The sequence below is a fragment of the Acanthochromis polyacanthus genome, chromosome 16 (genome assembly GCF_021347895.1).
Source record: "Acanthochromis polyacanthus isolate Apoly-LR-REF ecotype Palm Island chromosome 16, KAUST_Apoly_ChrSc, whole genome shotgun sequence".
NCBI classification, from domain to species: domain Eukaryota; kingdom Metazoa; phylum Chordata; class Actinopteri; family Pomacentridae; genus Acanthochromis; species Acanthochromis polyacanthus.
The window spans coordinates 37,029,591-37,044,182 of NC_067128.1; the positions used below are offsets into that span (position 1 = coordinate 37,029,591).

At 38.2% G+C, this 14,592-nt stretch overlaps 1 protein-coding gene across 3 annotated transcripts in view; it reads left to right on the top strand.

Annotated features, from left to right (window-relative positions):
• Positions 1–9,884, top strand: part of LOC110965672 (cAMP-specific 3',5'-cyclic phosphodiesterase 7B) — a 22,651-nt gene extending 12,767 nt beyond the window's left edge. For 2 of the 3 annotated variants that reach the window (XM_051936706.1, XM_051936698.1), the window contains 7 exons: positions 89–189; positions 478–609; positions 2,375–2,466; positions 2,867–3,011; positions 7,268–7,364; positions 7,538–7,618; positions 7,891–9,884. In XM_051936706.1, the coding sequence (XP_051792666.1) occupies positions 89–189; positions 478–609; positions 2,375–2,466; positions 2,867–3,011; positions 7,268–7,364; positions 7,538–7,618; positions 7,891–8,072 (830 nt within the window). In that variant the 3' untranslated portion in view covers positions 8,073–9,884. Of the gene's footprint in view, positions 1–88; positions 190–477; positions 610–2,374; positions 2,467–2,866; positions 3,012–7,267; positions 7,365–7,537; positions 7,619–7,890 lie in introns of those variants that run through there. The other variant, XR_007936791.1, reaches the window with a different exon arrangement.
• The last annotated feature ends 4,708 nt before the right edge of the window (positions 9,885–14,592 follow it).

Here is a 14,592-nt window from a genome sequence, read left to right on the forward strand (position 1 = left end):
GCTGTTCCTGTACAGGACTCTGCTGTTCCTGTGTTTATAGCCAGCTTTACTCATTTTCTAGGGTCTGTCTTTGTGTTTGTTCCTTCAGGTCTGCTGCAGGAGGACTACCACTCCCAGAATCCTTATCACAACGCCGTCCATGCTGCTGATGTCACTCAGGCCATGTACTGCTACCTGAAGGAGCCCAAGGTGACAAAACACCCACACTCTGAAGCTTCTCATGTCTCAGTGGATCTCAGTAGACCTCAGTAGATAGTAGTAGATTATAGGAGCTCTCCATTGGTCTCTGTGGATCCTAATAGATCTCATTAGATTGTAGTAGATCTTCATGGATCTCTGTGGATCCTAATAGATCTCATTAGATAGTAGTAGATCTTCATGGGTCTCTGTGGATCCTAATAGATCTCATTAGATAGTAGTAGATCTTCATGGGTCTCTGTGGATCCTAGTAGATCTCTAAATCTCTGTGTCCTGCAGCTGGCTGAACATCTGGGTCCTCTGGACGTCTTCCTGGGTCTGATGGCTGCTGCTGCTCATGACGTCGACCATCCAGGAGTCAACCAACCGTTCCTCATCAAGACCCGACATCACCTGGCGTCGCTCTACCAGGTGAGTCCAGATCAGAGATGCAGATTTAAACCTAGTCTCAGCCGTTATCCTCTAGTCTGATCGGTCAGTAGCCAGTGAACCTCTGGTCTGTACAGGAAGAGGCTCCACCTGGTGGAACAGTCAGGAACTACAGCTGGTCTACATCTACTGATCAGCTGATATGTTTCTACTGAGTTGGGTTATTAATCAGTGCATGTTTGTGTGTCTGCTGGTCTGTTCATATGAAGACATTTAGGATGTTTGTTTGTCTGTTTATGTTTACATTAATTTAGGATGTTTGTTTATGTTTACATTTAGGATGTTTGTCTGCTTATGTTTACATTTAGGATGTTTGTCTGTTTATTTTTACAGTTAGGATGTTTGTTTGTCTGTTTATGTTTATATTTAGGATGTTTGTCTGTTTATGTTTACAGTTAGGATGTTTGTTTGTCTGTTTATGTTTACATTTAGGATGTTTGTTTGTCTGTTTATGTTTACATTTAGGATGTTTGTTTATGTTTACATTTAGGATGTTTGTTTGTTTATGTTTACAGTTAGGATGTTTGTTTGTCTGTTTATGTTTACAGTTAGGATGTTTGTTTGTCTGTTTATGTTTACATTTAGGATGTTTGTCTGTTTATGTTTACAGTTAGGATGTTTGTCTGTTTATGTTTACATTTAGGATGTTTGTTTGTTTATGTTTACAGTTAGGATGTTTGTTTGTCTGTTTATGTTTACATTTAGGATGTTTGTTTGTTTATGTTTACATTTAGGATGTTTGTCTGTTTATGTTTACAGTTAGGATGTTTGTTTATGTTTACATTTAGGATGTTTGTCTGCTTATGTTTACATTTAGAATGTTTGTCTGTTTATTTTTACAGTTAGGATGTTTGTTTGTCTGTTTATGTTTACATTTAGGATGTTTGTCTGTTTATGTTTACAGTTAGGATGTTTGTTTGTCTGTTTATGTTTACATTTAGGATGTTTATCTGTTTATGTTTACAGTTAGGATGTTTGTTTGTCTGTTTATGTTTACATTTAGGATGTTTGTTTGTCTGTTTATGTTTACATTTAGGATGTTTGTTTGTCTGTTTATGTTTACATTTAGGATGTTTGTCTGTTTATGTTTACAGTTAGGATGTTTGTTTGTCTGTTTATGTTTACATTTAGGATGTTTGTCTGTTTATGTTTACATTTAGGATGTTTGTTTGTCTGTTTATGTTTACATTTAGGATGTTTGTCTGTTTATGTTTACATTTAGGATGTTTGTCTGTTTATGTTTACATTTAGGATGTTTGTTTGTTTATGTTTACAGTTAGGATGTTTGTTTGTCTGTTTATGTTTACAGTTAGGATGTTTGTTTGTCTGTTTATGTTTACATTTAGGATGTTTGTCTGTTTATGTTTACAGTTAGGATGTTTGTCTGTTTATGTTTACATTTAGGATGTTTGTCTGTTTATGTTTACATTTAGGATGTTTGTTTGTTTATGTTTACATTTAGGATGTTTGTTTATGTTTACAGTTAGGATGTTTTTGTCTGTTTATGTTTACATTTAGGATGTTTGTTTGTCTGTTTATGTTTACATTTAGGATGTTTGTTTGTTTATGTTTACAGTTAGGATGTTTGTTTATGTTTACATTTAGGATGTTTGTTTATTTTTACAGTTAGGATGTTTGTTTGTCTGTTTATGTTTACATTTAGGATGTTTGTCTGTTTATGTTTACAGTTAGGATGTTTGTTTGTCTGTTTATGTTTACATTTAGGATGTTTGTTTGTCTCATTTAGAACACGTCAGTGCTGGAGAGTCACCACTGGAGATCTACTGTAGGGATGCTGAGAGAGTCTGGACTGTTAACACACCTGCCTGCTGATGTCACGTAAGAACGCACACACACACACACACACACACACACACACACACACACACACACACACACACACACACACACACACACACACACACACACACACACACACACACACACACACGTTCGGAAATTGTCTAAAATTACAGAAACTTGTTCAAAATTAGTCCAGAATGACAAGAACCGGATCAGAATGACTCAGAATTTATTCAAAATGACTTAAAACTTGTCTAAAACGAAGTAAGTTTGTCCGGATTTACACAAATTTGTCCAAAAAGTCCCTGAAATGACGATTAAGAAGCTCAGGTTCATGTCCTCCAGGATCAGCTGCTGTAATGAATCTCGTTTTTCTGATGAACCTGGTAGAAATGAAGCAGCGTTCTGACTCGGTGGCGTCTCCTCTGCTCTGCAGGCAGGACGTGGAACAGCAGCTGGGTTCTCTGATCCTGGCCACAGACATCAGCAGACAGAACGAGTTCCTGCTGACCTTCAGAGAACATCTGGACCAGCAGGACCTGGACCTGCAGCTGGCTGAGCACCGACACTTCATACTGCAGGTACACGGAAATAAATTAATTAATAAATAGATTTATATATATATATATACACACAGTGCCTTGTGAAAGTATTCGGCCCCCTTGAACTTTTCAACCTTTCGCCACATTTCAGGGTTCAAACATAAAGATATAAAATTTTAATTTTTTGTCAAGAATCAACAACAAGTGGGACACAATCGTGAAGTGGAATGAAATTTATTGGATATTTTAAACTTTTTTAACAAATAAAAACCTGAAAAGTGGGGCGTACAATATTATTCGGCCCCCTTGCATTAATACTTTGTAGCGCCACCTTTTGCTGCAATTACAGCTCCAAGTCGCTTGGGGTATGTCTCTATCAGTTTTGCACATCCAGAGACTGAAATTCTTGCCCATTCTTCCTGTAAAACAGCTGGAGCTCAGTGAGGTTGGATGGAGAGCGTTTGTGAACAGCAGTCTTCAGCTCTGCCCACAGATTCTGGATTGGATTCAGGTCTGGACTTTGACTTGGCCATTCTAACACCTGGATTTTGCATTGTGGCCAAAAAGTTTGATTTTGGTTTCATCTGACCAGAGCACCTTCTTCCACATGTTTGGTGTGTCTCCCAGGTGGCTTGTGGCAAACTTCAAACCAGACTTTTTATGGATATCTTTGAGAAATGGCTTTCTTCTTGCCACTCTTCCATAAAGGCCAGATTTGTGCAGTGTACGACTGATTGTTGTCCTATGGACAGACTCTCCCACCTCAGCTGTAGATCTCTGCAGTTCATCCAGAGTGATCATGGGCCTCTTGGCTGCATCTCTGATCAGTCTTCTCCTTGTTCCAGGTGAAAGTTTAGAGGGACGGCCGGGTCTTGGTAGATTTGCAGTGGTCTGATACTCCTTCCATTTCAATATGATTGCTTGCACAGTGCTCCTTGAGATGTTTAAAGCTTGGGAAATCTTTTTGTATCCAAATCCGGCTTTAAACTTCTCCACAACAGTATCTGGGACCTGCCTGGTGTGTTCCTTGGTCTTCATGATGCTCTCTGCACTTTAAACAGAACCCTGAGACTATCACAGAGCAGGTGCATTTATACGGAGACTTGATTACACACAGGTGGATTCTATTTATCATCATCAGTCATTTAGGACAACATTGGATCATTCAGAGATCCTCACTGAACTTCTGGAGTGAGTTTGCTGCACTGAAAGTAAAGGGGCCCAATAATATTGCACACCCCACTTTTCAGGTTTTTATTTGTTAAAAAAGTTTAAAATATCCAATAAATTTCGTTCCACTTCACGATTGTGTCCCACTTGTTGTTGATTCTTGACAAAAAATTAAAATTTTATATCTTTATGTTTGAAGCCTGAAATGTGGCGAAAGGTTGAAAAGTTCAAGGAGGCCGAATACTTTCACAAGGCACTGTAGATATGTGTGTATGTGTGTATGTATATATATACATATATATATATACACATATATATATATATATATACACACACACGTGGACAAAATTGTTGGTACCCCTCAGTTAAAGAAGGAAAAACCCACAATTCTCACTGAAATCACTTGAAACTCACAAAAGTAACAATAAATAAAAATTTATTGAAAATTAAATAATCAAAATCAGCCATCACTTTTGAATTGTTGATTAACATAATTATTTTAAAAAAAACAAACTAATGAAATAGGGCTGGACAAAAATGATGGTACCCATAACTTAATATTTTGTTGCACAACCTTTTGAGGCAATCACTGCAATTAAACGATTTCTGTATTTGTCAATGAGCGTTCTGCAGCTGTCAACAGGTATTTTGGCCCACTCCTCATGAGCAAACAGCTCCAGTTGTCTCAGGTTTGATGGGTGTCTTCTCCAAATAGCATGTTTCAGCTCCTTCCACATATGTTCAATGGGATTCAGATCTGGGCTCATAGAAGGCCACTTTAGAATAGTCCAACGCTTTTCTCTCAGCCATTCTTGGGTGTTTTTGGCTGTGTGTTTTGGATCGTTGTCCTGTTGGAAGACCCATGACCTGCGACTGAGACCAAGCTTTCTGACACTAGGCAGCACATTTCTCTCCAGAATGCCTTGATAGTCTTCAGATTTCATCGTACCTTGCACACTTTCAAGACACCCTGTGCCAGATGCAGCAAAGCAGCCCCAAAACATTACTGAGCCTCCTCCATGTTTCACCGTAGGGACAGTGTTCTTTTCTTCGTATGCTTGGTTTTTGAGTCTATGAACATAGAGTTGATGTGCCTTACCAAAAAGCTCCAGTTTGGTCTCATCTGTCCAAAGGACATTCTCCCAGAAGCTTTGTGGCTTGTCAACATGCATTTTTGCAAATTCCAGTCTGGCTTTTTTATGAGTTTTTTTCAGCAGTGGTGTCCTCCTTGGTCGTCTCCCATGAAGTCCACTTTGGCTCAAACAACGACGAATGGTGCGATCTGACACTGATGTACCTTGGCCTTGGAGTTCACCTTTAATTTCTTTGGAGGTTGCTCTGGGCTCTTTGGATACAATTCCAACGATCCGTCTCTTCAATTTGTCATCAATTTTCCTCTTGCGGCCACGTCCAGGGAGGTTGGCTACTGTCCCGTGGGTCTTGAACTTCTGAATAATATGAGCCACTGTTGTCACAGGAACTTCAAGCTGTTTAGAGATGGTCTTATAGCCTTTACCTTTAAGATGTTTGTCTATCATTTTTTTTCAGATGTCCTGGGACAATTCTCTCCTTCGCTTTCTGTTGTCCATGTTCAGTGTGGTACACACCTTTTCACCAAACAGCAGGGTGACTACTTGTCTCCCTTTAAATAGGCAGACTGACTGATTATGAGTTTGGAAACACCTGTGATGTCAATTAAATGACACACCTGAGTTAATCATGTCACTCTGGTCGAATAGTTTTCAATCTTTTATAGAGGTACCATCATTTTTGTCCAGGCCTGTTTCATTAGTTTGTTTTTTTAAATAATTATGTTCATCAACAATTCAAAAGTAATGGCTGTTTTTGATTATTTAATTTTCAATAAATTTTTATTTATTGTTACTTTTGTGAGTTTCAAGTGATTTCAGTGAGAATTGTGGGTTTTTCCTTCTTTAACTGAGGGGTACCAACAATTTTGTCCACGTGTGTATATATATGGCACCCATTGATGTTCCATCCTGGAGGAGTTGGACTGTCTGTGGAACCTCTGTAGGGTCCAGGTACCGCCTCATGCTACCAGAAATGACTCTGACCCTAGCCAAATGCAAAACTAGTGAAAAATAGTCAGAAAACATTAGGAAGAAAAAACATCAGTGGCCTTCACCTGTAAACTCATTCCTGTTTTGGGGGTGTCTCATTGTTACCCCTCTAGTGCATCTGTTGTTAATTTTATGAACACCAAAGCAGCTGAAACTCACTAAAAACCTCCTCAGTTACTTATTGACCAGATCAGTATCCCACATGTTTCACTGATTTGATGCAATACTTAGATTAAAAAGTGTTCCTTTCATTTTATTGAGCAGTGTATACATGTCCTATGTGTTACATGTGTGTATGGTAAACAGACTGTGTTATAGACACCCTCTACCTTTACAAGACCACAGTTTCTGCATCCTCACACCATGATGCCACCAACGTGCTTTACTTTGGATAATTCACGCTAGAAGTTGTTGTCTCGTCAAATCTCACAGCATTTTTTCCCACAGAATGATCTTCTGCAGTGATTTGCTTGTTTCGGTGTCAAACATCCAACATGAACAACGCAGATATTTACAGCTTTTGGTGAATCTGAAGTGGATCCCAGAACAAACTCATCCTGACCTCCCTACAAGAAAGAATCTGTGGTTTTCTTCCGTTATGTCGAATTCAGAATTCAGAGAATTCAGTTTACATAACTCCACTGGTGGATATGGGAGGTTTCCATGTTCTAATCTGACCTGATTCTAACTGAAAATACCTACACAGTTCAGTGTTTCAAAGCTTAAAGTATTATTTGAAACTTTCCTTTCCAACTTTTGATTCATGAGATTTTACTGCATTTGGAAGGTTCCTGGATGCTTTATTTTGCTGGAATTGAATCCTACGGTGTCAAAAATGTGCGTTCCGTCCTAGAAACTGGATGACAGCGTTAAATGATCGTATAAAACATCCCAAAAATATGATCGCCTCTGAAAAAGATCAGGATTTTGGTGGCTGGTGTGTAAATAAATAAAACCAAATGTGATGCTTGTGTGACAGTTTGTTTTCTTCTCCAGTTTGCTGCAGTGCAGACGTGCAGTAAAATCCCGTTTCTTTGTCCTCAGATCGCTCTGAAGTGTGCAGACGTCTGTAATCCCTGTCGGATCTGGAAGCTGAGCAGACAGTGGAGTGAAAGAGTGTGTGAGGAGTTCTACAGGCAGGGTGGGTGGACTTTAACAGCTTCATCCACGTCTGCACAATAGATAAACGTCATTTATCACCTGGAAGGTTTGAGCGAGCCTTTAGGTCACTGTGTGCTCCGGTTTCTGTTCATCCAACTGATTTAAATGTTGTTATGAGGATTATGAAGCAGGTTTTCTGTTCTCTGTCTGCAGGTGATTTGGAGAAAAGGTTTGATCTGGAGATCAGTCCTCTGTGTGACCAGCAGGCAGACTCGGTTTCAGCCGTTCAGATCGGTCAGTTTGGAGGATTCAGGATCATTGAAAGTGACTGGAACCTGGAGTTTAGCTTTATAATTAATGTCGCTGCATAGACGCTTTTCTGCACATTATTATAACTAGCTTCATCTCCACTCTAAAAAAAGCGTCAAATTTAAAATAAAGTTTCTTTCCTTTATTGTAGTTTAAACTGAGTATTTACAGAACATGTACACAGGAGTCATGGAGTCTTGGTGGCCTCTGTGGTCTCTTGTTATCTCCAGCGGGTCTGACGTTCTTCTGTGCTCCAGGGTTCATCTCCTACATCGTGGAGCCTCTGTTTGAGGAGTGGCAGCGCTTCACTGAGCCCAGTCTGCTCAGCAGGACCATGATGGACCACCTGAACCACAACAAGACCTGCTGGAGCCGAATACGAAGTCCGAGCTCCACCTCCGACTCCGAGGAGGACGAAGACGACGACGGCATCCCATAACGTTCCTCAGGTTCCTCTGGGGTTTGATCTTCAGTCAGTGAGGAGACGTTTCATCCTCCGATGTCCTTCAGCTGCTGGATGCTGAACGTTCTGGTGGGAATGTGAGGACAGCTCCCCCTGCTGGAGCGGAGAACTGAGGAGCTTCAGATTAATCTGAGGAAACGATAAACGAAGAGACGAGAGCAGAGGACGGACTTCTGCTGCTAGAAGAACAGAAGATGATAAATACATGAATAAATCCACTATGCTCTGCTTTTTAAACACCTCTTTTCACTTTTTTCTGGATGTTTTTTCACTGAAGTGCGTTTTTACCTCAAACTTGTCGACGTGTTTTAACTAAAAGACTCACAAACTGAAACTTGTGCTGCTTTAACTGTGAAATCAGACGTTTCTGGACACAAACTTTTACCTTCAGGTGGATTTATGATCTGCACAGACTTACACCTTGTTTCCTTCCAGCGGTTTGAACTAAATCTGTGTTTCTAAACTCACTTCACACCTTCAACAAGAGCCTTAAACTCGTTTTTTTTACAGTTTCTAAATAAACCAGAACCAGGTGTTGACAAACCGCTCAGAAACTTCAGGGCTTTTGTTTTATTATTCCACTGTTAGAGACTCAGGCTGGTCAGTAACTACTAATAAATCTCATTTATTTCATCTCTTTAGAATCATTTTACAGGTTTATTTTGTCATTCATAATTAAAAAGATCTAAAATTCAGTTTCTAAAGTGACATTTATAAAACCTCGTTTGCACATTTAAACTGAAATTTTCCCTGAAGTTGTAAAATAATATAAAATAAACTGCACTCACATCTTTAAAGATGGATTATTTTCCATCCCTTTCTACTCTCCTAATTTTATTACCGTTAAATTATTATAATATTGGACATTTTATTCATTGTTCTTCCACAATTTTCGTTTCTTTTCAAACATTTTTAACATTTTTATATTTTGTTCATAATTTTGACATTTTTAATGATTTTCTTGTATTTTTGGTAATTTTATTTAATTTTTTTGGACATAATTTTTGAAATGTCTTTTTAAATCTTTATAGTTCTCTTTATTTCATGATTTTTTTGTGTTTTTATTCATTCAAATGTTTGTAATTTCAGTGAAAAAAATCCTCGTTGCACATTTAAACTTGTAAAATAATATAAAATAAATAAAATGCTTTACATATTTAAAGATTAATTGTTTTAACTGCTGTTCTGGGAATTTTACAACCAATAAAACATTTTTTCGATATTTTATTAATATATTTTCCACAATTTTATTTTTTTTTTTTATTTTCAAAAGCTTTTTTAAATTTTGTTCAATTTTTTGGGACATTTTTACAGATTTTCATTAAATTTTTTTGGCAATTTTATTTCTTTTTAAAAACTCGGTTTTCACATTTAAAAAGTTTTACTCTTGATTTTACAGCTAAAAAAAAGTTTGTTTACTTGAAAATTTACATGAAAATACCTTTAAAATATAGTTTGTGTGACCTGTTATAAATATTGCAGCATTTTCCACTTTCAGCTGTTTCAGTGTTTTTAGCTCTCATATTAAACCTTATCGTTATTTACAGAAAAGTACATCATTTTGAGCAAAAAAAACTGTATTTTTACATGAAATAAATACAAAAATGACACTAAAATAAAACTAAATGTTTAGTTCATTTTATTTTATGATTTTTTTTTTGCATTTTGATTCATTCAGATGTTTGTAAGTTCTGTGATAAAACCTCGTTTACACATTTAAACTGAAAATTTCACAAAACTTGTAAAATAATATGAAATAAAATAAATAAAATGCATCACATCTTTAAAGACTGATTGTTTTTCCTCCTGCTCTGCCCTCCTTATTTATTACCTTTAAAACATTTTTTTTACATTTTTGTAATATTTTTGCACAATTCTTTGATAATTTTAAAAATATTTTGTTAATTTTTGGGACATTTTTTTTTATTTTTGGGGATTTTTCTGGTAATTTTGTTAATATTTTTTGACTTTTTTCAACTTTATTTTTTAAATTTTTCTAGTTCATTTATTTCATGACTTTTTTTTTTGCATTTTTTATTTATACAAATGTTTGCAAATTCAGTGAGGTAAAACCTTGTTTCTATATTAAAATTACATAAATAAAATGCACTCATGTCTTTAAAGACTGATTGTTTTTCCTCCTGCTCTGCCCTCCTTATTTATTACCTTTAAAACATTTTTTACATTTTTGTAATATTTTTGCACAATTCTTTGATAATATTTTTTATATTTTGTTAATTTTTTGGGACATTTTTTATTGATTTTTTGGGGGTTTTTTTTCTGGTAATTTTGTTAATATTTTTTGACTTTTTTCAACTTTATTTTTTAAATTTTTTTCTAGTTCAGTTTATTTCATGACTTTTTTTGCATTTTTTATTTATACAAATTTTTGCAAATTCAGTGAGATAAAACCTCGTTTGCATATTAAAATTACATAAATAAAATGCACTCATGTCTTTAAAGACTGATTGTTTTTCCATCCTGTTCTGGGAACTTTGCTACCATTAAAATATATTTTTTGTATGTTTTATTAATTTCTTTTACACAATTTGCATTTTTTTATGTTCAAAACTTTATTTATTTTTTAAATATTGTGTTCACATTTTTTGGACATTTTTGCAGATTTGCATTAAATTTTTTGCCATTTTTTTTTACATGTTTTTCTCACACATTTTGTTGTATTTTTGGTAATTTCATTATAATATTTTGGACATATTTTCCTACTTTCTTTTTTAATTATTATTTCTTCCTTCCATATATTTTCAGAAATCTTCTTATAGAAAACATGATTATTATTAATGTGAATATTACCTGGATGCTGATGTCACTGCTCACCTGAACAGATGTTTCCAGATGTTTCTTTGACACCAGGTGTGTCTGTTCAGCAGCTGATTGAGCCACGCCCGGATCAGGAGGCTCAGCCAGCATTAAACCCTCCATCATGTCCAGCACCTGGTTGGCTCTCTGACAGAAGCTTCCTTCTGGAGCTCCAGCAGCCTGGTTCTGGATCTGGTTCTGGTTTACAGTCTTTAGTGCACCTTGGTGGCTTTCTTGGCATTACAATAAAACCTTTCTTTAGTCTCCACCGTGTTTTTGCTGCAGCTTCACAGCGAGTTGGAACAAACGCTTTGGTAAACCAGCTAAATGTCTGTGGCTCGCTAACGAACTGCGTGTTCTGGATGTTTGGAGACGTGTGCTGAGGGTTGTCTGGACTTCAATAAGTTAAAGCAGTTCTGTATGTGTGCTCAGAGGAAATGTTTGCCACCAGGCTGTGATGCTGCTGTTTCAGAGTTCTGCTGCTTCTGTAGCTGTACAGCGCTGGTAAGTCACTGGTTCTGTCCTGTTCGGCCTCAGAGTGAACTCCTTGGAGTCCGATGGGGGTCGGTGGTGTGGTGAGAGCGTGGTTGGAGCAGTCGTCTCTGGAGCACGTCTGAGGCTGCAGGTGGAGTCGTCGATCCTCGGTTGCTCCACCAGGCCTGCAGGAGTTTAGTGCATGAATACCCACCACAAGTAGCACCTGGAGACTGGGGCGGGGGGGGAGTTAAGTTGGATTCTATTTGAGGCAATTCGAGGGGCGGAGACATGGTGACCAGTCAGATGTTTCAGCTGCAGATGTTTAACTGTGGGAGAGCAGTTCTGTGAAGCAGGTTTGTTCAGTTGGTCTGTTGTCATGGCTGTTGCTGAGGCTGGTTTAGACTCTTGTGATGCTGCTGCCTACAGTGAAGCTGGTTCTGCTGGTGTTCTGGGTCAGACTCTGGGGGTTCGTCTGGTCCGTTACAATCGTTTGATGTCCACAAATCTGAGTTTGGTTCCTCAATTCAGTGAACAACATCCTGATACCTTTTTTTCTTCTGATGCTGAGAGGACGTTACTCCTCTCAGCAAATCATTATTATATGTTTTAATAAGAGGAGTGAAGTTGAGGTTGATCAACTCTGACCGCCTGGAGGAGACCTTTCCACCCAGGTAAGTGACATGGTTTGTGCAGATAGGGATGGGGGGGGTGTAAGCTGCCATATTAGGGGATTGATGATTGGTGCCAGTTGATGGAATAATCTGAAGCTTTGGAAAAACGATCAATAAGATGTATTATTTGCTCTAAAGAGGGTTTTGTAGGAAGAGGAGCATGTCATCAGCATAGAGACTAATTTTATGGTGACTGTTGTGTGTTATTATGCCTTTGATGAGGGGATCAGTCCAGATAGCTGCAGCCAGAGGTTTTATAAAAATAATAAAGAGAAGAGGGGAAAGTGGACAGCCCTGTGATGTTTGTCCGTCAGTGGTTTTTGTGGCTGTTGGTGAGGTGTACAAGATTTTAACCAACTGATGAATGACTCCACAAAGCCAAACTTTTGGAGTGTGGAGAAAAGGAAGTGCCAGTTCATCAAATGCTTTTCAGCATCAAGTGTGTCGATGACTGCTGGTGTTTTTAATTGCTGAGTGTGATCTGTCATGTTTAGGAGTCTGCACGTATTATTTATTAGAAAACCGGTCTGATCTGATCTGGGTGAACAATGGTTGGGAGTGCTTTTTCCAATCTGTGGGCTACTGATTTTCCTATAATCATGAGATCCACATCTGTTAGTGAGATGGGACGGTAACTGGACGGAGGGTGGGGTCGTCATTGGGCTTAAGGATTGGTGTGATCATGGCTTGATTCATGCAGGCTGGGAGAGTAGAGGTTTCTTGAACTTCTGAAGTTACTCTTTGGAACAGAGGGAATAGGATTGACCAGAAGTGTTTGTAGAACTCAGCAGGGAAGCCATCAGGACCTGGAGATTTGTTATTGGGCATTTTCTGGAGAGAATAAAGAAGTAATGCATCTATAGTTTCTTGAGGTTGTTTCACATCTGAGTTCTACAGATTACTGTAGTATTCTCTGAAAATATTGTTAATTTCTTGCAGTGATTGTGTTTGCTTCCCTGCTGAGTCCTTCAGTGTGGAAATCATGTTTTTTTTCTTTATTTCGTTTCAGTAGGCGTGCTAAGAATTTTCCAGACTTGCCGCTATAATTGAATTGTTCTTGTCTCAGTCGTTGGAGTTGAAATGTTTTCTTATTAGTTATTTCCTTCAGCTCAAAACTGAATTTTCTGAACTCATTTTGTGTTTCTTCTGCTGGTTGACTTGCATTTAATATTTCCAATTGTTTTACTTTAGATTCAGTTTCTTTTGGAACTTCTTTCTGTTTTTTTGAAATGATGATGCCGATTAGGACTGCTTTTAAATGGAGGCGTCTTTGGGGAGTGATTCGTGTCCAGAAAGGCTGTCTACTCTCTCCTGATGAGCTTCTCAAAGTCTGGGTTGTTTAATAAGGAGATGTTGAGGCTCCATGTAGAAGCTGGTTTTCCTTGGACGGGTACTTTAAGTGTGGGTATTACAGGGGCGTGGTCGCTGATTATGATTGGATGGATAGTGGTCTCTGTGGCTGTAGGCATTAATGAGAGAAAGAAACCTAAACAGGAGTAGAATGAGTATTCTGTGGAGGCTGCGTGTTGCTGTCTCCAACCATCACCAAAACCAAAATCACTCATGAACCGGTTTATTGTTTCAGACGATTGCTAACCGATCAGTGTGATTGCTTTGATCAATAGATGGGTTGATGACTGTGCTAAAGTCTGCGCCTGAAACTTATCTGAGAGAGTTGTGAAAAAAGTTCAGATCATCACAGTTGGGTCCATAAACGCTGCATATCGTTGGTGAATAATTGTTGATGGAGATATTGTCAATAACAAAGTAAGTCTGTATCTGCAATGGTTGAATTATGATTAAAGGATCATTTTTTATAGAATAGAAACCCCTCTTTGTCTGTAGTGAGATGAGAAGTTCTGAGTATAATTAGGTGCTGTAATATTATTGCTATTGGTGTTTCCTGTAAAAGGCATATGTCCACTTTATTTTTTTGCAGAACTACCAATACCACGTATATTCCATGTTAAAAGCTTCAGTGACATATTTCTAATTTAAAGTTATTGAAGAAATGCGTACGTGTGTGTGGGTGTGACTTGGGCGGGGTATTTATGGTGAATAAATGTATTGCTGTTGGTGCACTCATGGGGGGTGGAGGGGGCAAGAGGGGGATGGAGGGCAGAAAGAGTTACACTCAGAACAGACATGACAATAATAATGACCTGTAGAAACCCAGAGCTAGACTAGCGTGGTTTCTGTTACAGACCATTGGGAGACCTGTGTGACCGTTGTTCAATAACCAAAATAAAAGACTGCTTCAGTCACATGTGCTGTGTGTTACCTTCCTCTGATGAATGCTGTGTAGTGATGGGTCTAAAGACACTGAAGCCTCGACACGTGTCGACTCCACAAGGCGAAGCCCCGTGTCGGTGTGCGTATCACTGTAAGGCAAACCGCGTGACCGACACAGTTGCTGTGTCGTTTGGTCTTGGAAGCGCCAAATCGGATTGGTAAGGCGGAAAATGTGGCGACAGGTTTGTGGCTCGTGTTGCACCGACATTGTTGTGTACTTTGCGGCTTTGCGTTGGTTT